The sequence below is a fragment of the Lytechinus pictus genome, chromosome 15 (genome assembly GCF_037042905.1).
Source record: "Lytechinus pictus isolate F3 Inbred chromosome 15, Lp3.0, whole genome shotgun sequence".
NCBI lineage: Eukaryota > Metazoa > Echinodermata > Echinoidea > Temnopleuroida > Toxopneustidae > Lytechinus > Lytechinus pictus.
The window spans coordinates 15,673,843-15,701,803 of NC_087259.1; the positions used below are offsets into that span (position 1 = coordinate 15,673,843).

At 36.3% G+C, this 27,961-nt stretch overlaps 3 protein-coding genes across 8 annotated transcripts in view; 1 reads left to right on the top strand and 2 right to left on the bottom strand.

Annotated features, from left to right (window-relative positions):
• LOC129261458 (vacuolar protein sorting-associated protein 52 homolog) overlaps nucleotides 1–5,417 on the bottom strand; it is a 36,078-nt gene extending 30,661 nt beyond the window's left edge. For 4 of the 5 annotated variants that reach the window (XM_064110695.1, XM_064110694.1, XM_064110693.1 and 1 more), the window contains exons 1-3: nucleotides 5,099–5,417; nucleotides 1,501–1,632; nucleotides 523–598 (exon numbers count right to left, since the gene is read on the bottom strand). In XM_064110695.1, coding sequence (XP_063966765.1) covers nucleotides 523–598; nucleotides 1,501–1,632; nucleotides 5,099–5,197 — 307 coding nt within the window. In that variant the 5' untranslated portion in view covers nucleotides 5,198–5,417. The remainder of the gene's footprint in view (nucleotides 1–522; nucleotides 599–1,500; nucleotides 1,633–5,098) is intronic. The other variant, XM_064110696.1, reaches the window with a different exon arrangement.
• Nucleotides 5,261–16,355, top strand: LOC129261451 (small ribosomal subunit protein uS13). The gene is made up of 5 exons (XM_054899513.2): nucleotides 5,261–5,351; nucleotides 12,899–13,000; nucleotides 14,109–14,195; nucleotides 15,026–15,219; nucleotides 16,203–16,355. Exons 1-5 carry the CDS (start codon nucleotides 5,349–5,351, stop codon nucleotides 16,276–16,278), a joined length of 462 nt encoding a protein of 153 aa, XP_054755488.1. The 5' UTR covers nucleotides 5,261–5,348; the 3' UTR covers nucleotides 16,279–16,355.
• A 6,666-nt stretch (nucleotides 16,356–23,021) lies between these two features.
• The window catches only part of LOC129261436 (FAD-dependent oxidoreductase domain-containing protein 1-like), a 35,663-nt gene continuing 30,723 nt past the window's right edge, over nucleotides 23,022–27,961 (bottom strand). Inside the window, exon 9 of one of the 2 annotated variants that reach the window (XM_064110697.1) lies at nucleotides 23,022–27,949. In XM_064110697.1, coding sequence (XP_063966767.1) covers nucleotides 27,695–27,949 — 255 coding nt within the window. In that variant the 3' untranslated portion in view covers nucleotides 23,022–27,694. The remainder of the gene's footprint in view (nucleotides 27,950–27,961) is intronic. The other variant, XM_064110698.1, reaches the window with a different exon arrangement.

Consider the following 27,961-nt stretch of genomic DNA (forward strand, 5'->3'; position numbering starts at 1 on the left):
AATACAAAAAAGGTTTCGACTTTTGGGCTGATCAAAATTCCCTGATTTTTCCCTCATTTAAAGCATTTTCCCTGATTTGAGGTCTTTTTTATCAAATTCCCTGATTTTTCCCGGACTGGAAAAAAAGTAAAATGATTTTCCCTGATTTCCCTGATGGGCTGGGAACCCTGAATTTATGAATACGGATGCACCAGCAAGCAGTCTGTTATGACTGATTATGAATTCTAATCAACTGAAAATAATAAAATCATAACGTTATAACATATCCATAAACCATCCTTATCTGTGTAAGTAGTGTACAAATTTATTTTAAACCTTACTTGATCATAAGTTGTACAAGCTCTACTTGCAAAATCAAACAATTTTGGAGGAATTAATATTTGGAGGTGTTTGTAATGTAAAAATATTTGCGATGCATGGTCCTTTCTAGTCTTCATGTCATTTCCTAAACACAGAGTTTATACATTTTTTTTTCTATTCCAGTGAATAAATGGTTGCAATGAACTGAATTGAAAAGGATACAATCATCGATCGAGGCATTTTCCACTTCCTGAAGTTCAGCTTCAATCTGTTTGGAGTACTGCCTCAGATCCACACCCTATGTAACATTTCAAAAAAAATAAAATGAGAATAAATTAAAGAAAGTTAAGTAAAATAGTCTAAAAGAGACTGATAAAGGATGGTAGGGATAGAGATATAGAGAAAAGGGTATAACGAGGAGAGAACAAGGGAAGAAAGAAACTTGAATAACAGAAAGAAATGGACATGATAAATTACATAGAATAACAAATGATGATGATACTGCATCAGATGATTTTTAGGTGTTTATGTGCAATTGACTATGTTTGTATCGAAACATAGTCAAATGCTTTGCACTTATATGTGACCCACTCACAATACCATAAGTCTTGTAATTGTTCTATACATGTGCAAGCAATAGTCTACATGTACATCTGCTATTAGACAAAATGAAGATAATACTCAGTCGCTGATTTTCATTGACCTTCTAGGAGATGTTACACAAAGGAAAACAAAAAGAGAAAACAAATGCAAAGATACACTATTTTTGCAATGGGATATGGAAGTTACGTTTGACAAGACATACCCCCCCCCCCTGAATAATAGGGGAAAATCCCTTTAAATTAAATTGGTATATTCAGCTTTGTCTTTGTTTCTCCTTTTCTCATATACCTGATCCATGACAATTTGAGATCAGATGGAAATGGCCCCTTTAACACAAATCACATAAATATCTACAGAACATCTGGTTTCTTTTCAGGCAGCCAGACAGTATTTTCTACCAACTTCTGTACTTTCCAAAATATCATTGAATTGAAGGCAGTGGTAGTGTCTTTTTCTACTGTATTTTCTAGTGCACTCTGTAGACTAAATACATCTACAATCACTCGTCATTTAAGTTTTGTTTTATGCACAATCTTAACCCCAGCTTTATACAATACGTTGGAAAATGGAATTTAAAATGAAAGATTGATTGATTACCGATTCCAAGGCTGCCTTGACCACTTCATCCTCCAGGTTCTGCTGGATGTGAATGTCTACTTCATCCAAGATGAACTCATCTGATGTTAGATCAAGAACACCAAGGTTCAATTCAGCAACGGCCTCCTCAATCTGTAATCAAAATATGAAACTGATTTCAACACAGGCCTATAGTAACCCGGGGGCCACTTTCTTTGACGAGTGGATACCATGCGTGACCATGGGGTTTCGAAAAGCACCATTAAAGGGGAATCCAACCCAAATAAAAACTTGTTTTTATAGGGAAAAAAAATATCGGACAAGTTGATAGGTGAAAGTTTGAACAATATCGGACAATAATAAGAAAGTTATGAATTTTTAAAAGTTGTAAATATTGTTAATCACTATACCCATGGAGACTTCAAATTGACCGCATATGTGATGTCATAGTGATGTAAGGCAAGGACTACTCTTCCATGTACTATAATACATAAAATGGCTAAAATGCTATTTTTCCCCAAAAGTTTTATTTCAAATTGTATTTTTATTTCATGAGGACATAAAGCAATATACTACCTGTGTTATATTTAGATTACTGCCTCAGGGGAATGGATACTTAGGAGAAAACCACAAATCTCTGATTATTAAGTACATGGCCTATGGGAATGTTGTCCTTGCACCTTGTCATCATTTTCTAACCCAGTTGCCAATTTGAAATCTACATTGTCTTAGTGATCTCAATTTTAAAGCAGCTATAACTTTGTTATTGCTTGTCCGATTTCTTTCAAACTTGCACCATTCTGTTAAATTTATTTTTCTCCTTTCCAACACAACATTTTATGTCCAAGGCTGGATTCCCCTTTAACAAGTATTTTCCATGTTCTGAAAATGCACCCCTTAACAAGTATTGGCATGTGAAACCCTACCCTTAACAAGTACTGGAAACAAAATGGTACCCTTGGTATTTCCTGAATTGACCCCCTAAACAAGTACAACGATATCTTAATTGTTATGTCATGGACGTCAGCTTTACGTTTACTAACTTCATTGGGTTTAGTACCACTCCACACAAGATGACGGCGTAAACATCGGGCAAGTCTCTTCCGTCTATTCATGATATTTTTCTCATTTTTTTTATGAATTCTTCTTCAAAAATAACGAGAGCGTAGAAATGTCGGAAATTAAGTTTTATCCCATGTACATGATTTACTAGGTCTAGATCTTTTAGAAGGAAAGTAGAAATCTCGGGGGTGAAAGTTTCAGGTTTTGGCTTCCTTTGTGTGGGTCTATGAGTAGGGTGTCTGGAGAAAAAAACTATTTTTCTTATTCCAAGAAAATATCACATTTTCTTTGTGAATTTGAAGAGAAATAATCTTCAGACTGACAGAAATATAACATTTTTTTCAAAAATCCAATTATTGGCTGCAAAAAAGAAGAATGAAATTAGGTCAATTTTCAGCATTTCCCTGCCACAGACTGTGTAGTTAAGAAATGGACACACACAAATCCAAATTTTTAGCTTCCGAGAGCTGTTTTAAATAGATTTATTATTAATGCCAAAAACTTGTCCATTAAGTGTCAAATAGGAATTTTTATGCTCTTTCTGATGGTATGATTTTTATAAAGATTTGGAAACCAGATCACAATGAAAAATTGCGACAAAGTGAAAAAATTTGTGCAAAACAGAAATTTCATTTTCCCATAGAAAACGCATGGGGAAATGGCAATCTCAACACACACACAAATAAGGGTTTGCAATTTATCTCTAAATCTTCATTTCAAATAATCCTATAAACTTGTCCTTACTGTCAAAAGAAGCCCCTGAATTTTCTCTTTCCATACATGCCAAACACAAGTTAATAATTAATTCAGATCACATTTTTATAAAATTATAGCCAGTAGAGGTGCACGGCCAATATTGGAGACTGTCTCCAATGTGGGAGATTATCTCCAATATCAGAGACTTTTGTAAAGAATTTGGGTATCCAATTTCAGAGACAGTCTCCAGTTTTGGAGACCAATTTCCTTTGTTTACATTTGCTGCAAAAGGATTACCTTGGCGGCAAATAAAAATGTGATAAGCAGATTCCTCATGAAAAATTACCCCTTTTCACCGTCTACTTTAAAAATTCACCGTCTACTTTTGTTTTGATAAGGATTTTTGTTGTCAATCACACACAAAACAAATGGGCTTCTGACCTAGTCTTGAGGACTCCATGATGATGTCTTTTAAAACAAATTTGACATATACTTCTCCATCATGGAGTCTTGAATCCCTTCCCATACATGCATAAGAGAATCTTGTAAACACAGATGGATTTCCCCATCTTTTTTATTAAAAATCGATAAAATTAGCAGGATTTTATTATTCCCTACACCTTCCTACGCCTAATGCATAAGAAGGTTTAAAAAAATATTGAATAAAAATACGTAAAAATAAAGGTTTCTTACCAGACCGATGTCGTGTAGATCCTTCGCTCCACATGTACACAGCGCAAATACAATGGCGACGACCCTTGAACCGCTTATGTATGACGTACATGTACGTAGGTAAACACAGAGAGAAATAGTGCGCATGCGTAGCTTATTGTGCTAGTACAAGATTAGGAGCGCTAAACTCGTCATTAACATAAGAATGTTTGACCTCTGCACGACGTCGGCCGGGAATCTTGTACTAGCACAATAAGCTACGCATGCGCACTATTTCTCTCTGTGTTTACCTACGTACATGTACGTCATACATAAGCGGTTCAAGGGTCGTCGCCATTGTATTTGCGCTGTGTACATGTGGAGCGAAGGATCTACACGACATCGGTCTGGTAAGAAACCTTTATTTTTACGTATTTTTATTCAATATTTTTTTAAACCTTCTCATGCATTAGGCGTAGGAAGGTGTAGAGAATAATAAAATCCTGCTAATTTTATCGATTTTTAATAAAAAAGATGGATTTCCTGGGGAAATCCATCTGTGTTTACAAGATTCTCTTATGCATGTATGGGAAGGGATTCAAGACTCCATGATGGAGAAGTATATGTCAAATTTGTTTTAAAAGACATCATCATGGAGTCCTCAAGACTACTTCTGACCACAGTGAGACAAAATTTTGGGTGGAAAAAATAATGCTTTTGACTTTTGTTGGTGTTGTTTCTTTTGTCCTTTTGAAAAGCAAGTCTCCAATGTGGGAGATTGTCTCCCCTATTGGAGAGAGTCTCCCATATTGGCCGTGCGCCTCTATCCAGACTACTGATAGCAGCCTGAATTTCCAGAAAAAATTGGCCATATTTCCCCCTAAATCAGCCTGTTTTATGCTGACACTTTTCAGTGTGGCTTCAGTCCAGACACCCTACTATGAGATAGAAGCCCTGGCTTCGTATGAGAGTAACCTTACGTTAGTAAATGATTTTTACTCTCTAGAAGCCGCCTGGCTATAATGTAGACACAACTGTATTTTTCCAGTAGATGCGGTATAAAAACATGACATGAATATGGACAGGTGGGAACGTGTAGTCCTATGCTTCCCAAAGTCCTTCACCACACAAATAATGAGCTAAATTAACAGAGCATCATTCAAAGATAAGTTTTACACTTTATTCAATGAGTAAAAAAAAATTAATAGACCTCTGGATTGCCTGGAACATGTTCATCCCAAAATGGATTTTCAGGCTCGTCAACATCATCAAAAGGATTGGTAGACTTTCTGGCACTGGTGGCTGCCATCTTGCATCCTTCTCACTCGACGGACACTAAAGAGACGGCATTGGCCATTGGTCGAATCATTGAGTTTCTCGTAGATTTGTCCAATCAGGGATCTTTGAACTGGAAGCAATAAAACTCGGCATCTCCCTTTTTGCTCCGCACCCGAATCAAGATGGTAACGAAACGACCCTACATCTAAATTATATCATGTTAAATCTCAGCTTTATTAACCCATCCTCTCATTGAATTGTCTTTGTTGATTCCGTTTTTACTACTGCATTAATTGTATTGTGTGTGCGTTTATTTGTATTTACGATAAAATACATTTTTCACTTTTAAATGCGAGGTAGCGCCGAGATTTGTTGCAAAGTTACTTCTCATACATAGCGATAAACTTGTATCCTTCTGTCCAAATTATGTTGTATCCGTTTTTAACGAACGAAGTTCAACGAATTAAGAGATTGTTAGCCAAATTTTGCCTTCTACCAGGTGGAAGATATATTATAGGCCTACAAGTCATTAGGAACAACCTAATTTCTAACCAAGTCCAAGCTCCCAGGGCCAGGGAGTTCCGGCCCACTTTGCGTGCCGGAGCCCAGGGGAGCGTTTCATCAGTAGGCTAGAGGCGCTGGTCAGAAAATTGGGATCGTCCCAGTTTACAGGGACTGTCTCAGTTTATAAGGATTTCTTCACACAAGAAATCTAGGAAAGTTCATTCACCTGTCAAGTGCCGACATCAATCAAGTGTGCTAGTCAATGTAAACATATCAGGTTTCAAAACAAGATTATTGGAAGAAGGTAGTAGGCCTAGGCCTAAGTCATGAAAAATAGAAGGTGAACTGGGGGGAATTGAGGTCACTGAATCTATTTTTAGCACTCTCAATTCCCGTAATTGCTGTCTTTGTCCCGTAGGGGGAAGTGAAAAAAAAACGTCCCCATAAACAAGGACAGTCTCAATTTATCAAGACAATAGACATGATTTGTCTTGGTTTATGAGGATATCCTTGTTTTCTGGGTCAATCCCAATTTTTGGACCAGCGCCTCTACTGTTCATCAATATTTTCATCCTACAAGTTGTCAGATCTGACATCTTTCCATGATTTTGATTGGCAGAGAGGCACTGTCCCTATGGTAACTGTCGGATAAAATGGGACTTGTCGGATTAAGCGTCCGACAAGTCCTTTCATGAAACGGCCCCCAGGACTCGGGAGTCGACAGTGTAAAACGAGGGAGACAATGTCAATGGGTGATTTCAAGTATGGTGAGACTACCACATATCGACCACCTCTTTTGAAACCGACCACCTTGCGCGCGTTAAAATTATTGCGTATTACAAACGATACGCGCGGGAGAGTAGGCGCAGTGTCCATAGAAACGGTAAGAATCGATTTTACGAGAAAAAAAGAAGCAACAAGAAGTAAAAATTTAGTAGAATTAATCAAAATTGTATTGACCAAACCCAAAACCCGCTGAAAAACCAAGAAATCCGATAGGAAACGGCTCTAGAACAAATATCCGTCGTCAATCGTCGAATCATGTGCCGGAGCTCGCAGTGGAAGTAGTGAGACGATCATTTAGCATGTTGACATAGAACTGATTTGGAAGAGTAAAAATATTTCGCCACCGCGACAAGAATCGGTCGTAAACTTAATGTACCGCGGGTGGTCGGTTTCAAAAGACTGGTGCAAATGAGCAAATGTAAAATCGTCGTATTCGTTGTTCGTCGATATATACGCGGATTGAATCGGAGTCGCCGAGCGAAACATGGGAATCTGATCTGCTCAATTTTCTGCACTAATGAGACGAAAACTGGGTAAAATTGATGAATATTTTCGCAGATATGATGCTTAGAAGATTAGGTGGTCGATAAGGGGTAGTTCCAACCATACGGTGTTGAAATCTGGTGTTGGTGTCGTGACAACACCAGCCACAACACCGTCCGTACTTGAAATCAGGCTGGTGTTGGGATTGACCTCGGAAAATATGACGTATTTCCGGCAGTTCGTGTTGAGTGCTGCCTGCTGGTGTTGAATGTCGTCTGCTGAACCCGGCACTGCGGCTGGTGTTGACGATCTACGACGTGCAATTTCCCCATTCACCAACACCAACCCCCAGGGATTGGGAAAATCATGATTTCAAGTTCGGTGTTGGTTTTGGTGTTGGCAATCTCTAGCTCGTGAACAGGCGGCGAACACGATGAAACATCCCCGTAAAATTAGCTTTTACAGTTAGGGCCTAATAACTAAATAAGATGAGTACAAATCATTTGAGCTGTTTATATTTTGATGAAGAATAATGTTTACTCTTTCGAATTCTTGAATCAATTAAAACATTGGTATTCTGTACGATGAGAATTTAATGCATTTCTCTCCGATTTCATTTTCGTCGTCGAGACTTCTCGCTTGAAGTTGAGATGATTGCGCAGGGGCGTGACATGTGCTATCGAAAACGCAATCGGTATCATTCCTCTGAACCCAGCTCGGTTCAGCGGCTCAACACGAACGCCGAACTTGAAATCACCCAATGGGGTAGATTGGGGTCTCAATAGTAATCTTAATAAAATGTGGAAACAGAAATTATGCACTAAATCACGATTTATATCGACATGGATGAAGGTCTATCGTGACACAAATCCTGACATCGAGGCACAGACTGGAACCTCAAAAAAACGAAAAGTTCTGTCGCGATAGACCAAACTTAAAGCTTCGGTCTCTGTATGTTGGTTGTTCCGCTGAACTCCGTTGGCTCCACTCGCCAAATACAGAGACAGAAGTTCTAGCTCGATCTGTACAGGGACTCAATGGCCATATGTTTATGTATTAAAATCGGATAAAACAGAGAAGTGAAGTTGTGGGACATTCGAAGTAATTAGTAAGTCACTGTTTTGTCCCCTTTTAAGTTTATATTTTCCCGTTTTGGTGCATTTCAGGCCAAAACGGAATAATAAACTTCATTTTGGTACATTTCTTTTGGAATATTTTTATGAAATAAAGACAAAAATTGACGAGCCCCGTCAGGGGGATTTTGCATTGTTAACCCCCTGGCCTAATGATGGCTGCACGATAGCGAGCCGTCTGTGTACGAGGAAAAATAAAAAATGTTAAAAAACTCCTCGAAACTGACGGTTGCCATCTGTCTATGTCGCGATATCTCTCCTTTCAAAATTCAAAACAAAATAGCCGATCAAGAGTAGAGGCGCACGGCCAATATGGGAGATTGTCTCCCATATTGGAGACTTACTTTGCAAAAGAAACAACACCAACAAAAGTGTAATTTTTCCACTCAAAATTTTGTCTCACTGGGTCAGAAGCCCATTTGTTTTGTGTGTGGATGACAACAAAAATCCTTATCAAAACAAAAGTAGACAGGTGAATTTTTAAAGTAGACGGTGAAAAGGGGTAATTTTTCATGAGGAATCTGCTTATCACATTTTCATTTGCCGCCTAGCTAATCCTTTTGCAGCAAATGTAAACAAAGGAAATTGGTTTCCCAAACTGGAGACTGTCTCTGAAATTGGATACCCAAATTCTTTACATAAGTCTGATATTGGAGATAATCTCTCTCATGGGAGACAGTCTCCCATATTAGCCGTGTGCCTCTACTGACCGACGCTATATTTTGATTTTTGAGGTTCCAGTCTGTGCCTCGATGTCAGGATTGTGTAACGATACACCTTCATCCATATAATCGTGGCAAGTGCATAATTCCTGTTTCCACATTTTATTAAGATTACTATTGAGACCCCAATCTACCCCAGTCCCATGTCTCCCTCGTTATGGTCGACTCCTGGGCTCCGGCCCGCGAAGCGCGCCGGAGCTCCCTGGGTTACCTAATTTCATGAGTAGGCCTACACAATAATACATGGAGGCAAACTTGTGCTATAGTCGAGATCTATTCTACCTCTGTAACAAATATTTTAGAACTAAACTTAAGGTCTCACAATGATGAGAGAGAGACAGGTGGTGTATGTTGGGGGGGGGGGGCACTCAGTATGTATGGTGGGTGTGTGCTGCGGAAGGGACCCCCATTTTTACACTCAAATTTTAATTCCAACCAAGCCAGGCATAGCAATTTTATCTTATTTATTGAGAAAAAGAACAAAGAAAGCCGCTCCAAAGCATAGCATTTTCTTGTCGAGAAAAAAAAGAAATCCATTCCAAAGCTTCGCATATATTTTGTAACGCCGTTCCGGCGGCATTGATCTGCTACAATGAGCTGCAATTTTGGTGAAAAGTGGCCGCAGAGCGATGTCCGACCATCACATCTGCGCGAGCGCACCCGGCGCCTTAAGTTTACCCCGTGTAATACTAGGCGGACATATGCTCTCCAAAATGGGGTTGAATGGGGTCGCAATAGCACTCCAAATAAAAGGGGAAAAATAAATTATGCCAAGGCTCCACATTAACTTTTTTTGGTGGTGGCCCCAAAAAAATTATTTGAAGGTTTTGGTGGCCCGATATTAAAGTTTGGTGGCCCGAAAAAGATAAAGAAAAACATTAATTAAAAATGAATAAAACAAACTTCTGAAATATTAATTCTGCAGCCACTACCACTAAGTTACTTTCACTTTGTAAATCTTGTTTGCTGTTATTTTACTTTGCTAACTGATTTGTGGTTATATATAAATTGTTCTATCATCGTAGATATGAAATGATTGAAAGAGAATAAAAGAATTGTATTGTTCCCAGGTTGTGTGGACTTTTTTTTTAAATCTCCGAATAGACACACACTCATAATGGTAAAGTAAATAAATAGTGCATAGCAAACTCAGATAGATGTACACAACAATGATTTTTCCTTTCTTCCTTTTTGAATCCTAAAAGATTATGCAGGCCCAAATCCAGTTTATTTCCTCTTTTCCAGCATATTATAGCAGGAGAAATCACAGAAAAATATGCTGCAAAATTAGAACAATTCATAAAAGGGAGAAACAAAAACAAAAATTTTTTTAGAATATTATGTTAAAAAAAGAAGAAAAAAAAAATAAATTAATAAGTGAAATTAAAGAAAAGAAAGAAAATGAAGAAAGGAAAAAACAAAGAACAGGAAAAAAAAAGAACAGGAAAAAAAAGAAAATGAAAGAAATATGAATAAAACAAAATTAATAAAAAATGGGGGAAATTATTATTATTTTTTTTTAGTAGAAACTTATTTTTTAATCAGGCATATTCAATGGGAAGGGGTATAAATGGTTAAACCATTATAAAAAAAAATGAAAGAAAAAAATTAAGAAAATGGCAAAAGTTATATCTGGAAAAAACAGTGTGAGAAAGTCCTTCCCTATATTTGCCAAAATGCTTGAAAAATTCACACATTTCATATCAATGAAATGCCTTCCCAAAGTATTTACTTCCTCAAGAGTGGTTTAAGAAGTCATTCATAAACAAGAAAGAAAGAAACTGTTTATTTTTGGCTAGAAAAGACACAGCTTCGAGAGAAACCAATTATCAACATACATACATGTACAAATGCACACGTGGGACTGTGATGTACTCGCATGTGTTTTATGTGTATTAATGCATTTGGAAATCGGTCTTTTTGAGTCAAAAGAGAGGTCATAATTCCCCTTTTTAATGCATGCAAATAATCAGATTACACCAGATTTTAGTAATATGGACTGTAGAAGGGCATTTCATTGGTGTAAAATGTGACTTTGACGTAGATTTTCAAAGTTCTGTGGAAGATTTCTTAGCAGCAACATTTCGTATCGCAGCTCCGAGTCTGAATAGTCTGCTAGCGCACAGCTAGCTGCAGTGGTTCCATGCATGCTAATCTGTATGCTGTAGCGGTAGACCTACATACTGTCATGACTATGCAATCTTTGTGTGTGAATTAACAAAAAGCGCATGACGAATTGGCTTGCAATTTGAACTGTAGAAAGTTGATAAATGCGTGCAAAATCGGGAGAAAAATTGCGCTACTTTGAAAATTATTGGTTGCCCGATTCGGGCCACCAAAACTTAACATTTTTTCAATAATGGTTGCCCAAGGTGAATGGCCCCGGGCCACCGCTAATGTCGAGCCTTGATTATGCACTTACCTCGATTATATGGATGAAGGTCTATCGTGAGACACAAAATCCTGACATCGAGGCACAAACTGGACCCTCATAAAAGGGAAAAGTTAGACCTCTGTCATGTTCGTTCTCGGTATCGATCGGCCATTTTGTATTCAATTTTGACAGAAGGAGAACGAATGAGACAGAACTTTTCCTTTTTTTGAGGGTCCAGTTTGTACCTCGATGTCAGGATTCTGTGTCTCACGATAGGTTACCGGCGCCTGTGCCTCCTGGCTAGCTGCATTCACGTATGCCCCTTCCATAGGATTAGGGATGCATACACATTCACATGCAGGCGACCCGTTCCAAGGACCCCCGTTTTCACAAACATTTGTAATTCCAAAGCCCGTTCTGAGGACCCTCCTTTTTACAATAAGCCTGCTCCAAAGCCCCTGTTTTTTGTCTCGCCCGCGGCACATACCTACAACTTTTTTGGTCGAGTACCCCCCCTTCCCGGCCTAAACTAAAGCTACGCACTTTGTTTACAAATGATAAAAACTAAGCAAATTTTATTATCTTTCACTATTTTGTGGTAAATATTCTAAAGATCCTTAACCAAGCGAAGAAGAAAATATCACTGACAAGTTAGACCTAACTTTAGGTGCTAATACGAAAATCCCGCCATGTTTTCTGAACACAAGTCTTGTCCTCTTGCTTGAGAGTCTTGAATTTGCCACCTGATGAATAAAGGGGTAAAACTACGCACTCAAATTATTATACAACGAAAGAGTATTTCCTGTGATTCAATTTCTAAAATATGTCCATATATAGGAAAATATGAAATTAGAACCTAAAGTGAATGTAGAATCCAACTCCAAATTCCAAACATTTGCTGGTTTTCTCTGCATTTAAGCCTCTGAGGCTCTGTAGAGTGTAGTACAGCACGTCCCCAAAAAAATGTCCCTCTGATATGCAGCTAAATTACTTTTAAAAATATAAATATTCTCAATGAAATGTATGGAACTAGAAAGCTTATGTTCTAACTTCCATAAACATTTCATTGGTCTCGCTTTAGTGGTTTTGAATACACAATCTATTATGTAACAGTGGTGCTTTTCAGCCCATTCCAAGTTTGCATGCATGCAGCACTGCTGTGTGTTCTGCACTTTCTAGTATATCAACCCCCTTTGAACATTCTGACCAAGGAATTCCCTGATCTGGGGCCCGTAACACAAAGCTTAGCAATGACCGTAGAACATTTTTGTACGATTATTGTTGACTTTTTACTTTCAAGTCTCGTGCAACTGTTAATACCGAATTTGTGATGCGGGGGTACAATACCCTGTTCCTAAGTTACGTAGCAGCGCGGTCAAAAACTTTTGCGCAGCGGATTTATTGCAAAAAATGTTGAGGGGGGTGTTTCCCCCGGGTGGATAGGGTTTAAAAAATTTAAAATTGCAAGTGGAAGAGACAGAGATGGGATTAATTGATGACACAATCTTTTGAGATTTTCAGATTTCTATCTCAGTCCCAACAGATCTTCAGATGAAGGCAAACTTAATGTGTTCCTGCGTTCTTGTAATCATAGATGGGGGAAAATATGAAAATTTGTATGAACTGAAGGTGGGGGGGGGGGCATGCCTGCACGCCTGTACATGACATTCATCAATATTGTGGGTTATATTGTAATTTTAAAAAAATGATGTTATTTTTTTTTTTTGCAGCCTGCTCTCGTGCTGCCAGAGAAGTTCCAGCACATCTTGCGTGTGCTCAACACCAACATCGATGGACGAAGGAAGATAATGTATGCCCTCACAGCCATCAAGGTACCATAATTATTTAAAGGGGAATCCAGCCTTGGCCATAAAATGTTGTGTTGGGAAGGAGAAAAATAAATTAAACAGAATGGTGAAAGTTTGAAAGAAATCGGACAAGTAATAAGAAAGTTATAGCTGCTTTAAATTGAGATCACTAATACTATGTAGATTTCAAATTGGCAACTGGGTAAGTAAATTATGACAAGGGGCAAGGACAACTTTCCCATAGGCCATGTACTTTATTATCAGGGATTTGTGGTTTTCTCCTAAGTACCCATTCCCCTGGGGCAGTAATCTAAATATAACACAGGTAGTATTTTGTTTTATGTCCTCATGAAAGAAAAATATAATTTGAAATAAAACTTTTGGGAAAAATGACATTTTAGCCATAATATGTATTGGAGTACATGGAAGAGTAGTCCTTGCCTTACATCACAATGACATCCCATATGTGACCAATTTGAAGTCTCCATGGGTATAGTGATTACCAATATTTACAACTTTTCAAAATTCATAACTTTCTTGTTGTTTGTCCAATATTGTTCAAACTTTCACCTATCAACTTGGCTGATTTTTCTTTTCCTTATAAAAACAAGTTTTTATTTGGGTTGGATTCCCCTTTAATGCAGAATCATTCTTTAAACTTAATCTGGCTTGACGTTTTGAAGCTAAGTACATTACCCATGAAGTCATCTACCAATTATTGTAGTTTTAAAATTTTTTTTTTCATTTTGCCTCCGACGAAGATTCTGCTAGGATCGAAAGCTTAGGCCCCTTTTTGACTTTCTAGTTTTAAATGTGGTAATCTTAATATGTAACCCATACTTTTTGGTATGAATCACAAAATGAAGTTCCAGATATTAGTATGATAAATACCTGTTGCTTATTTTTCTGTGTGACCTCAGAAATCATATTTGATTGTGTTATTTCAATGGGCTACTAAGCAATTAAACAGTTTTGAAATAGAAAATCTTAAAATAATGAAATCATGAAATAGATAGACTGAAAAAGAGAAAGAAATCATCACATTCTGCTGCTTCTCAAGTGTCTTGTTAAATTGTAGCCAAATTAATTCCTATGCAACATATGAAAAGCAAGAACATTCTTATTCTTTCAGGGTGTGGGAAGGCGATATGCCAACATATGCTGTCGCAAGGCCGATATTGACCTGACAAAGAGGGCAGGAGAACTCTCTGATGATGAGGTGAGTACATTAATGTATTCAATGCAGGAGTGGCAATTGGGTATTTTGATACATTGGGGGGGGGGGGATTACAGCATCATTATCATCAAATCTTAACCAAGTTTAAAAAAGTTTTTTTGAAATGTTATAACTTACAGATAAGGCCCAGGGTTCCCCAAAACTCCCTGGTTGTCTGGGAGACTCCCTGAAAATTGACTTATTTTTTAGTGAAAAAATGCATATGTTCAATATCTCCATGATTCATACATTTATTTCCTATATTTAATTGTGAGTAATTGAGAGAGATTTCTATTCTTCCTAAGTAAATTAGCCCTGAAAGGAGATTATTTAATTTGTATTTTTTTACTTATTTTGTTTCATTAACCCAAACCCTACAAGTGAAACTAAGCACTGTTCTTTGGGGGGCCCTGCAAAAAAAATGCAATACGTATAGCTCTACTAACAACAAAAAAACCCCAGAAATAACAGTTTGTCGCTGCGAACGACCCATTTCATGAAACACGCATTATAGAGTCATGAAGTGCCACTCATCATTATGTCATTTGGGGCCAATGAATTTGGAATCAATAATTTGGAATCAACAGTAGAAAATGGATGAGGGTTGATATTTAATTGGATTTTAATATTTTGAATTTTGAAATCATATTTTGAAGTCCATATTACATGAAGCTTATGTAACGGTTACTTGGTATTGACAATATTTGATCTCATTTGTTGAGAAGCTGCCTACCCTTCTGCAGAACTCTGTTGAGACATAGTTTTAGATGTATCAGAAGTTATGATTGCAAACTTCATTCATTTCTCTTCAAATGAAATATCCTCTGTGACAGGTCGAGAAGCTGATGACCATCCTCCAGAACCCCCGCCAGTACAAGATCCCCGACTGGTTCCTCAACAGGCAGAAGGACGTCAAGGATGGCAAGTTCGGCCAGATGATGGCCAACAACCTGGACAACAAGCTCCGTGAGGATCTGGAGCGCCTCAAGAAGATCAGGGCTCACCGTGGGCTCAGGCATTACTGGGGGTGAGTTTGTTTCAGCAGATTTGGGGAGTCCTAGCTCTCCTTGTAACTTAGTTTCATCTGCCTCTTATTTTTCTCTGATTGGGCGAAACCAAACATTCACACTGCTGGTATTTGTAGGAAACGATTGGGGAATTTTGATTTTTTTTTCATCAACTCTCCTGTGCTTTTCTTTGCCACATATGTACTGATTTGTTGAGCCCTCCACAAACCATATGCTTGGTCTACAACCCAAGTTTGGGATAAACCAGGGGTGTGAGGGTTCAGATTTTTAGCTGATTTCAGATTTTTATGTTTTTATTTTCAGCCTTAATTTCAGCTTATTTTTACTTTCCTCTGTGCAAAAAGTATGGGAGCTCTTTCTTTTTCAGGCTTTTTCAACACTTCAGCTTTTTTCAGATCTTTTTATTTGTGACCACTCACACCCCTGATAAACATAACATTTGATGTTAAAATTTAAACTTATACTGTGATATATAATATATTATTTTCTTCTATTATATTGCTATTGAATGTTAACCTCAATGATTTTTAGGGTTGGAAATTTGAATTTGAAAAAATTGAATTTGATTAAGTATTCAACCTATACAATCATCGGTCTAAAAATAAATTTTCAATTCATAACCACAATGATATGGTAGCAATCCTTTTACGATTAAATCAATTTGGCCTTGCAATTGATCCAAATTTTGATATTGGCATTCCAATACAAAATTTTAAACCCCCACCAAATTTATTACATTATTAGAAAATGTTCAAAAAGCTGTTTCTTCCAAATCAGATTGTTTATGCGTGTGTGCATTGGATTTCAGGCATGACATCAAAGCATTGCATTAACAGCTGAAAAAAAAAGAATACAGCCGGTTTAATAGTAGTCACCATGATATGTCACTCGTAACTCTCTTCTTTTTGCCATTTTTGGGCTGAATAAGTTTCTCCTCTACCCTATCAATGACAATCTTCTTTCTGTTTTTCTTCCTTTGCAGTCTGCGTGTGAGGGGACAGCATACCAAGACCACTGGCAGGAGAGGAAGGACTGTTGGTGTGTCCAAGAAGAAGTAAAGTGGGACCAGAGCAGTTATTATGTATTGTCTACAATGGACTCTTTGTAAAATAAAGATCAAATAACAAAGAGGAAATACTGTATCTTAGTGTTTTTTTTCATGGTCTGCAGTAGTGTAATGAGCTAAAAGTTTCGAGGGGGCAAGACATGGCATCTTGGGAAAATTTCTAAAAGGCTGCAAGCAAGAAGAAATTTCATAATTTTAATAAAGTATAAGTCACCCTTTTTCTTTTCATTCTCTCTATTTTTGTATTCTTAGTCATGAAATTTTTAGGCGGTTTATTATATTATATAACACATTTTTTGCATAATCTGGTCTCAAAGGTGCTTTGACTTGGATGTGTATTTCCCTTATGGAAGTTTACCTGTATTTTTGAAATGCAGTCTTCTCTGCATGTGTCAACGAGCTTTAAAGTCAACCAAGTAAAAGCAATTTTTTTTTAGTCCAGATTACACAAGACGTGTTATTCACTCTCCAAAGTCGAACAGATTTCTAATGGTCCCAAGAGATCAACTTTGGCAGAGTTGCCTGAACAGCCTTTGCCGAGCTCGAAATTGAAAATCAATTTGAGATACAAGGTTCTTAGAAGTTACAACCCGGTGATGATAGGGAGATGTATGGTGGTGTAACTGAAAACATCACTCTGTTCATATCAGTGCTGTGAAGTTTTCTGAGAGAAGGGAGTTTGATTTTTGAGGAAGTGATGGGAGAGCCAAGGAATCGAGAATTGTGCTAGATTTTCGCAATCACTATGCAGACTCTACAATTAAATACAATGCGCAATCTAATTGATCAATACGCAGTAGTTCCTTTGAAAATGCAAGTCAAATCACTGTGACAATGGACAGCTGAGGTCTTTGTCAAGAATTGGTGAACCAGGACAGCCGATAATCGTTCAATTCTGAGCTGATGATAAATTGCAAATAAGTTGTTTTTCTAGCGTCATGGACGACACTGACGTTTTGATTCACCGATGTTCGACAAAGGCTGCTTTGTCACGGAGGGATTTAACAATAGATTCTCTGCGTTTCAGAAAGCATCTGCCTAGTGGTTGCAAAAACTCCTTCATATAGACTTAAAGCTGCCAACCAGTACATTTTGGCGTATTTAGTACGTTTTTTTTAATCGTAATTTATTGTGAAAAATCATCTATATGATTCTTTTTCATACACAAATATGGTTATTGGATCAATGTATTTTCAAGTAACTGGTTTTTTTTTCAATCATTTTGTTAAAACCAGGGTGAGGTTTACACATGTTTCAATGTTTTTTTTTTCATCTGCAAGAGCAGTGCACATTTTAGCTTGCATGCAGCTTGAGCACCGCGATGAGCGCCCGCGCCACGCATTTTATTATGAAAGAATACAATTTTTCATTCCCAGAGGTTGGCAGGTCTGTAGATTTCTTGACCAGTATGAATATTGTCATGGAGTTCCTTCGATAAACATTCAACAATGCGAATCATAATCGAGCATCTAACATTTCATTCGTACTAAAGTGCAGCGACGGTTGGAACTTTTTTTTATCCACTATTCATATTCAGTGAAATTTGAATTTTACCCTGGGGATATCTGCATTGTCGTTGCCCTCATTCATTAATGGTCCTGGGGGCCATAACACAAAGCTTAGCAATGATCGTTGAACATTTACCTACGATTGATTGCATTGACTACAATGTACGATCAATCGTGGAAATCAAGCGTACGATTGATCCCTAACCTTTGTGTTACGGGACCCAGATTTAGTTATTGCATACTAAGGAGGTTGCTTCACACAAAGATTTAAGTGTGGCTAAAAGTCGCATTAAACCCCCAATTGCGTGTGGTAAAAAAAACGCACCACCGCATAGTGAAATCATGTACAGGGAAAGTGCAATTAAAGGGGAAGTTCACCCTGACCAAATAATTGTAAAAAGAATAAAATCTATCAGTGAAAGTTTGAGAAAATCCATAAAAGATTAAGAAATATATTAGAATGTAATTTTTTTGACTTGTAATGTTATATACAAGGATCTGCCCCATAATATAAAAATCCATAATTTTTCTTTTTCAATGGTATTTGATGCCAATTACCGGTATGTGAAATTATTTGTCTGTTGCATACTGAAGGTACAGCAAAATGTTATGAATAATTTGAGAAAAGGAAATTAAATACACAATACACAGGGATGCTGCTCCCATATGACTTTAAAAAAATTAACTAAAAATTCCAATAACTTATTAAATATTCTATGGATTTTTCTTCTATTTTAGCAAACTTTTTGTCAGGGTGAACTTCCTCTCGGTGTACCCCCCCCCCAAAAAAAAAAAAAAGCTGGAAAAATAAACATCCTGAGATTTCAACCCATTCTAAGCTTGAGAAGTCAAGTGTTTTATTTTGGGCCAGGTGGTCGAGTGATAAGTACCAGTATATTGTTGACTGAAGTCCACTTGATGCGCGCACCTTCATGTGCCTACTCCAGAGCTGGGGGATTTATAGGCCCGTATTCTGAAGTCTGGTTTAACTTACACTCTGGTTTAAAGTTGTGGTTTAAGTATGGATAGCCAATTGTTACATAAATCACTAACAGTAGAGATATAATATTTCATAGTTGTGTAGGAAGTATGAATAGATGATTGTCTCCACCATCGATGAATCAGGAAAGAGCACAGTAAACATAAACATACAAATTAATAACAATTTTGACACTTTTGGCTTCCCTTAATTTTAGCACAGAGTTAGACCTCGGCCTAAGTATAACCTGACTTCAGAATATGGGGCATAGAGTTTAATGTACATGAGTAATGAATTCTAATGGCATTTCAGAGAGATTATTTGAATACATAAACAAACTTTGATGAATTTAATACAATCAGATACCTTTAATGTGTCAAAGTTATATATTCATATGAATAATATACAATCCGCATTTATAAAGATTTTTTTTTAAATATTCACCCAATTCATGAGTCATTATGAAAATACTAAAACCTTACAGTGTAAAGCATGTTTTACATATTTTCAAACTTTGAATACATCCATCTGAACATTAATGTATATTAACAAAACGACTAAGCCTTTTTTAGTTCAGCATGAAATAAAAAATGAACAGCTTTTCAAATGAAATACTAGTACAATAATTTCATCACCAACACAATATTAAAAATATACCATATGAATGTACTATCAATGAACACCAATTTCACTTATGAAATTTAAAAGCATGTATCTAATTCAATGTATCTAGGAAGAATGAAACTTACAATCAGACAAAATTAAAGGAGAATGAAACCCTTGAAACCAACTGAATCCATATCAAAGAGAAAAATCAAAGAAACATATTGTTGAAAGTTTGAGGAAGATTGAATGAATAATAAGAAAGTTATGAGCATTTGAATATTGAGATCACTAGTGCCATGTAGATCCTCCCATCGGCAATGCGACCAAGATCTGTGATATCACACACGTACAACTCCCTCATTACTTTAGTATTTATTTCACTTATATTCTCACTTTTATAGAGTCTATCACAAGGTGAGGTGTTCTCCTTATGAGATGACAAGTACAGAGGTTTCACAACATTATATCATTGATGAATCGTTTGTCTTATGATTAGAATGAGCAAAAAGAGATGTTTTGGGGTATATTTTCAGTGTCCAAATGGGAGAGTTGTACGTGTGTGACATCACAATTCTTGGTCGCATTGCCGATGGGAGGATCTCCATATCATTAGTGATCTCGACATTCAAATGCTCATAACTCTTTTATTGCTAGTCCTATTTTACTCAAAGTTTTGTTGATCTTATTATTTGATTTTTCTGCTTTCACAAAAGCCAACTTGCTCCAAGAGTTTCATTCTCCTTTAAGAAGCAGAATACTGAATCCTAGAAATGAAATGGGGTTAGTGATTATAGAGTTTGAATGTGGAAGTTCACCCTGACAAAAAGTGGTTTTAATAAAACAGTAAAATATTGAAAGTTTGATGAGAATCCGTCAAAGAATATAGCAGGTTTATGAAAAGTCCTGTGATGTCAAAAAAGAGCAACTCCTCAATACATGTACGTATTGTGAAATATATTCCTAGAAATGCATTTTTTTCCTAAAAAATGAAAGATTTTATGTGTTTGTAGGATATACCATCAGACCCATCATTTCATACCCCCTCCTTAAGGACGTTCCACAGTTAAAGTGAAATCCATGTCATTTTCACCAAACTTTGCACATAGATAATTTAGAACCTTAATATTCGAAATATGCAAAAATTAACATAGGTCCATGTGCTTGATTTTTTGCTATAGAGCTTCAAAGTTCACCCAAATTGATGTTCTTAAGAATTGCGCATTCAAAAGAATTTGGCATTTTTAGACCGCCCAAGATTACTACAATGAGTTTAAACCTCTATTACTCAGTCAAAATACATGAAAAAGTCATCAAACTTCGCAAGAGAGTTAATAATTGTATCGTTAGAATGGAGAATCTATTTGTAGTGCTATTTGTTTGCAATTTTAAGTTTAACAGCACTGTTAGTTCTTAAAAATGGCGTAAAAGATAACAAAATCCCAATCTACAAAATGTAAAATTTCAGTAACAAACTACAAACGTACAATAAATGCTGCACTTTATTCAAAATCCATGTCATTTTCACCAAAATTTGCAGAGTTGTAGAGGAAGGTATACCTAAGAGGTACAAACATTAAAAAAAAGGGGTTCATGAGCTTATTTTTAAACTATCGGCATTTTTATTAGAGCAAATGTGCTTTTTAAAACACAAAAAATGCGCCGAATGCTTAGTATCTATGTGAAGAAAAAATCAAAACCACTCTACCATTTATTCAAACTCGGGGTAATATTCGTGATTCTTGGCAGCACTGCAGAGTAAAGTATTTTGTAATTGTAGAGAATATTTTTTTGAATGGTCCATGGAATAATTCAATTTTTTAGCTTCATGAAATAACGCATCGGATATGTAGTTAAAGTGCAGAAGATTAGAAAAATCAGCTCATACCCGCAGCTAATTAATCACCTGTTCATCCATTGTGACGTCAGCGCGCAGAGTGTAAACTATGCGCAGATCATAATGCGCACAAACATAACTGTGGAACGTCCTTAAGAAAAAAAAATAATGGTAATCATGTTCCAATTAAAAAGGTGGATTTATGGAATTCATATCACATGATATATGGGGGGAGGGAGATGCTCACATGTCACAAATAAAAAAACTTGCATAACTCTTAGTTTTCATGGATTTTCATCAAACCTTCATTATTTTTCTGCCTTTGTTAGGACCAACTTGGTGTCAGGTTGAACTTCCCCTTTAATAAAGTCCCTGCAAATATCCAGTTTGCTCTTGTCAGTAGACTCACTCGTGTGATTATTATACATGTTATTTATAATAGTTCTTTTCCTTGTTTTTTTGTCTCGCCTGCATAGCAGAGCGAGACTATAGGCGCCACTTTCCCGGCGGCGTCAACATCAAATCTTAACCTAAGGTTAAGTTTTTGAAATGACATCATAACTTAGAAAGTATATGGACCTAGTTCATGAAACTTGGACATAAGGTCAATCAAGTATTACTGAACATCCTACCTGAGTTTCAGGTCACATGACTAAGGTCAAAGGTCATTTAGGGTCAATGAACTTAGACCATGTTGGGAGAATTATTTTCAAAATCTTAACCAAAGGTTAAGTTTTTGAAATGACATCATAACTTAGAAAGTATATGGACCTAGTTCATGAAACTTGGGCATAAGGTTAATCAAGTATTAGTGAACATCTTGCTTGAGTTTCAGGTCACATGACCAAGGTCAAAGGTCATTTAGGGTCAATGAACTTTGGTCAAGTTGGGGGTATTTGTTGAATTACTATCATAACTTTGAAAATGTATGGATCTAGTTCATGAAACTTGGACATAAGGTTAATCAAGTATTAGTGAACATCCTTTCTGAGTTTCAAGTCACATGACCAAGGTCAAAGGTCATTTAGGGTAAATGAACTTTGGCCGTGTTGGGGGTCTTTGTTAAATTACCATCCTAACTCTGGAGGTTTATGGATCTAGTTCATAAAACTTGGGATATAAGAGTAATCAAGTATCACTGAACATCCCCTGTGAGTTTCAGGTCACAAAACCGAGGTCAACGGTCAGTTAAGGTCAATAGACTTAGGCCATGTTTGGGTAATTGTTGAATTGCCATCATAACTTTGAAAGTTTATGGATAGAGTGAATGAAATGTGGACATGGGTGCAGTTGAGTTGACAAGTCTTGAGTCACTGTTCAAATGTCATCTATGGTCAATGAACGTGGTATTATGTCATTATATGAATGGTGTTTTTGTGAATGATTATTTTATAGTAGTTTTCAAAGTTAGCACTGCTGCTATATTAAATCGCGTAATGCAGGCGAGACTGCCAGAGGCGTTCCACTTGTTTAAGTATACCATTACCATGATGATGCTGTTTCCAACGAATAAAAGTTGTTTTGCAGTTCATCTTATTGCAAATAGTTCATCTTCATCCACAAATAAAAAATAAATAATTTCATCCAGAACAAAAAAATCAGTTATTGCAATAATATAGTGGACATGGCAACATAATTTCGGAATGAATAAAATCATAGATCTCACAATTTTCTGACCAAATTCATGAGCATTGACCAATAAATCAAGGCGTAATTTTATCAATATTTACAAGATTTCTTTTTTTTTTCTTTATTACAAGTACTACAATATGTACTTACTATGGCAACACAAATACTGACACATTCATGAATAACTTTACATGTAAATGCATGATCAATGTATATTTTAGGAATATCGTTGAAACAATTGGTAGTACAGGAAAACCTGCGTTAGTCTACCATCTATAAAATTGAATAGTCAAAGCAATGTGCAAATCACATTATGCAAAATGCGATTTATAAGTTGAATTTCTCTGAAGTTAACAGATTTTTGCGGTGCCATGATTGGACTTTTTCCTGTACTATGGAGTACCAAAGTGTGACGTCAGTTGCCATGGTGTCATGGCTGGCTGGTTCTGAACAGTCGCAGCTGACGATTGTCTGTAAACATTTGTATGGCTTTGGCTCGTCTGAAAAATAGGTTGCAAGCGATCAAATCCGATAGCAGCCATTTTCTCCTATGAGAAACACACGCTTTCATCTGTTTAGAACCAGGCCACCATGACAACACCATGGCAACTGACGTCATCGCTTCGGTACTCTATAAGTTACATGTACTGCTTTTCAATTCGCAGTTGAATGACTGATGACTATATAAAAAAAAGTATTACCATTCTCGCATGCTTATAATCAGTACATACTCTAGGTGTACACATCTGGGAGGTACCTACATGGGCAACAAAAATGGCATTGTGACATTTACTGTTAATTATCGCAAAACATTTCATGGTCGTATTTTGGTTCACTATTGAATGAAATGTTTTAGATGATTATTCTATGGGACATCAGAACTTTCAATATCCTTTTATATTTAGTTTGTAACATATTCCAGAAAAAACCAATGAGTGTCCATTAAAGAAATGTTTTGAAAAATACATACACAATCGTATTTTTAAATATTTACAAACATGGAAGACATTCGAAGTAGACATGGACACAAATATTTATCTTTTAACCCTATCTAGGCCCCCCCCTCAACGATTCGCGGAATATTTTTTGACCGCGCCGCTCACCGACTTTTTACTTTCAAGTCTTGTGCATCTTTTGAGACCAAATTTGCGACGACCGGGTACGCGGTTCCGATATTACGCAACATTTTGTTAGTGCATGTCAGACCAAAAATTGCTCAAAAACGTGATTTCGTGTACAAAGTCGATGCAAATTGTGTTTTCAACCCATAAACATAATTGTATGATTATTTTTAGTTTTGCTGGTCTAAATGAATTTATTTTATGCTTTTTATGATCTCAAAAGGGTCCCCAACAAAGTTCATTGAAAAAACAATAAAAAGGTCCAAAAAACAAAGAAATACATAAGAAATTGCAAAAAACAATATTATACATTAGAAATTCGTTCTTATGTCGCAATTTTTTTCATGTTCATTTGCTGAGAACACCACAAAGAGTTTCTACACCAAAGATTAGAACATTTGGAGCTTTATATAGGGGATTAGAGGAAAAAGTATGATTTTGCATACTGATTACGCATAAATTAGCATAATTAATAAATAACGATTTGCATGAAATAAATTAATACAGAATTTTTTAGATTATGTTCCAGGCAAGCTGCGTGCCAATTTTTGGCACGATCGACGGCCGAGATCTCAAGGGGGGCCCCCGGCCATATGATCTCCAAAAATACCCCGGCCGAGATATGGTTAAAAATAAATGATTAACTTCCAAATTTGCAAATAGAAAACAAATGTACATGTATGCATTAACATGAGTATCTAGACAAGATGAAAAAGAAAGCCTGAAAATAATTATTGACATGTCATAGGGGGTGTTGCAAGAAAATATTGGCAACTAATCGCAAATATTTTGTTGCAATTTAACAATCAATAGATCAATCTAGAAAATCAATTTACAATCCTTGTTGCAAGCATCAGATCAGCAATCAATCACAAATTTGCAAGACATATGATTGATTTAGGAACCAAAAATAGACTTTCAATTGATCACAAGTTTCTTGCAACGCCCCATTAATGTCATATAATAACATACAATTAAAATTGATAAATGATAGGTAATTATTAAGCTTTGGCCCTCTTCTTTCATTTGATGCAAGCTAAATGAACTTCGAGAAGTGTAATTTTCTCTCTGAAATCTATCGAACACCCACCAATAACTTATTGGTAATTGGTACCCTTTATTCAAAATGCATTCAATATTTGTGAGGTATGTGTATTATAAGTTACATCAAATTAGACGTTCTAACCTCTAAAATAAGTTTCATCTCCATGTATTCATGATAATCAAGATAACATTATGAAAAAAAAATGTCTAGGATTCATTTTTTTATGAGCCAAATAAAATTGAAAAGTTTAACAAAATATAAAAAAAATAGTGCAGCATACAAAAAATAATGTTGATGATGATGATGATAGTGATGAATAAGCAGATGATGATGATGGACTTTGCAGCCTCATCTGGGAAAATACAAGGGTTTTACATGTCTATAGTTTCTAAATAGTTCTAAACAATTTTCTGTCTCTTTATTTCTTCTGTCAACTTTTTTAGAAAGATTTTTATTCATGATGCTGAGACACAGAGAAACACTTAGTATTGCACATGTGCTGTAATAGACAAATGTACAAATATATTTATTTTTTTAATTAAATCCCCAAAACAAACAAACAGACCCAAATTTAGAGGTGGTTTTGAATCAATGGTTAAAAAGAAAAATATATCAAGATTTCATACATTTATTACACTTATTTCAGCAAAAAATGTGTCCAGTAATAAATTTGTGGTTTCATAACACTGCGCATTATTCACACTTGTTACATAAGTCAGCCTACTGTTTTGAATTGATCGATGAGCCCACTGTTTATTTCAATTAATTTACATAAACAGTTGTTATTTCATGCAATAACAATAATACGCGAGGATCAAGAACCATATGGGCTATTCCACGATTACTCACGTTACATTTGGAGATACCTTGACCCATACTTGGAGCTGTAACTCCATTATTATTGATAGGAACTAAACATCTCTTTATCACAACAAAGTACGCAGTCTGACTATCCTTTGTATAAAAACAAAACTTGGGAAATTTGATTATGCTCCTGGGAAATCTTAGTTTGAAATGTGTCGGTTACTCATGTTACATGATTTGGACATGCATAAAATGAAAAGTCGACATAAGTGAAAAGTGTCCTCATACAAGGCTTTTATGAAAGTTGTTTATTTCCATTTCAAAGAAGTATATTAGGGAGGCAAACTTTATATATAATTCAAAAATAAAGAACACATGGTTTTTACTAGGGGTGCAGATAAAGTGGTTACGTTACTGTTCAGATGGGCTATACAGTACAAATACACATTGAGCCCATATGACAAAAGCTTGCCTTCATTATTGGACTCTTCCTCAATGAACATGCTGAACTAAGCATCATGAATTAATGAAATCTGCATACATGTAACCCAAGTTTCTAGACTGTGGTTTTAGAACCACCTTTGAGCTACCAGTGATTAAAGGACAAGTCCACCCCAACAAAAATTTGGTTTGAATAAAAAATCCAACAAGCACAACACTGAAAATTTCATCAAAATCGGATGTAAAATAAGAAAGTTATGACATTTTAAAGTTTCGCTTAATTTCACAAAACAGTTATATGCACATCCTGGTCGGTATCCAAATGAGGAGACTGATGACATCATCCACTCACTATTTCTTTTGCATTTTATTATATGAAATATGAAAAATTCTAATTTTCTCCTCACTGTCAACTAAAACATTGACTAATTCCTCCCTGAACACGTGGAATTAGCATTGTTGAATACTACATGGTTCAGTCAAGTTTGTCCTCATTGTCAAATCTGTAAAAAAATGATAATATTGTATAATTCAAACAATAAAAAACAAAAGAAATAGTGAGTGATGGACATCATCGACTGACTCATTTGCATGTCACTGAGTTGTGCAGATCACTGTTTTGTGAAAAATAGCGAAACTTTAAAATACCATAACTTTCTTATTTTACATCCGATTTTGATGAAATTTTCAGCATTATGCTAGTTTGATTTTTCTCTATTTATTCAAATCACCAATTTTCCGGGGTGGACTTGACCTTTAATAGATAGAATGTTATCACTTTGTGACTGTGACCCATCACTACAACACGCGATCAATAGATTAAAAAAAAAACCTAGTCCTCCTGAGATTAATAGTGATTAATAGATAGAATGCCATCATTTAGCTCTTCTGCGATCCATTGCTACAAGCGATCGCTAGATAAATGCCATCATTTTGTTCTCCTGCAATCCATTGCCATTAGGGATTAATAGATAAAATGCTATCATTAAGTGCTTCTGTGATCCATTGCTGCAAGTGATCACGAGGTGAAATGCCATCGTTTTGCTCTACTGCAATCCGTTGCCATCAGTGATAGATAAAATGCTATCATTAAGTTCTCTTACAAGCAATAAATTCTATCATTTAGTTCTCTTGTGATCCATTGCTGTAAAAGCGATCAATAGATAGAATGCTATCATATCATTCCTGCAATCCATTGCGGTACGCGATCAATAGATAGAATGCTATAATTTGGTTTTCCTGCAATCCATTGCGGTACGCGATCATAAGATAGCATGCTATCATTTCTGCAATCCATTGCTGTAAGCAATCAATAGATAGAATGCTATCATTTAGTTCTCCTTCGATCCATCAACTGATATCATTTATTTTCCAGTGATCGATTGCCGCAATAAAAGCACACCACCCATTTTATTCTACTGCGATCAATTGCAACCTGCAATCAATAGATATTTGATTCTCTGACATGTTGTTTATTGAGAAATCGCTCAAAGCCCATTCTGTTCAGGTCAATCTCCACAAACTTTCCTTCAAATATAAGATCGCTTATTGCTTGTCCAACTGCCGGCGACTGCTGAATACCATGACCGCTAAATCCTGTTGCAAGAAGGAGGTTTGGAAAAGCAGGGTGGGTTCCGATGATGGCGTTCTGGTCGATCGTGTTGTAGTCGTAGAAACCAGCCCATGCACTCTTTAGCTGAAAGACACA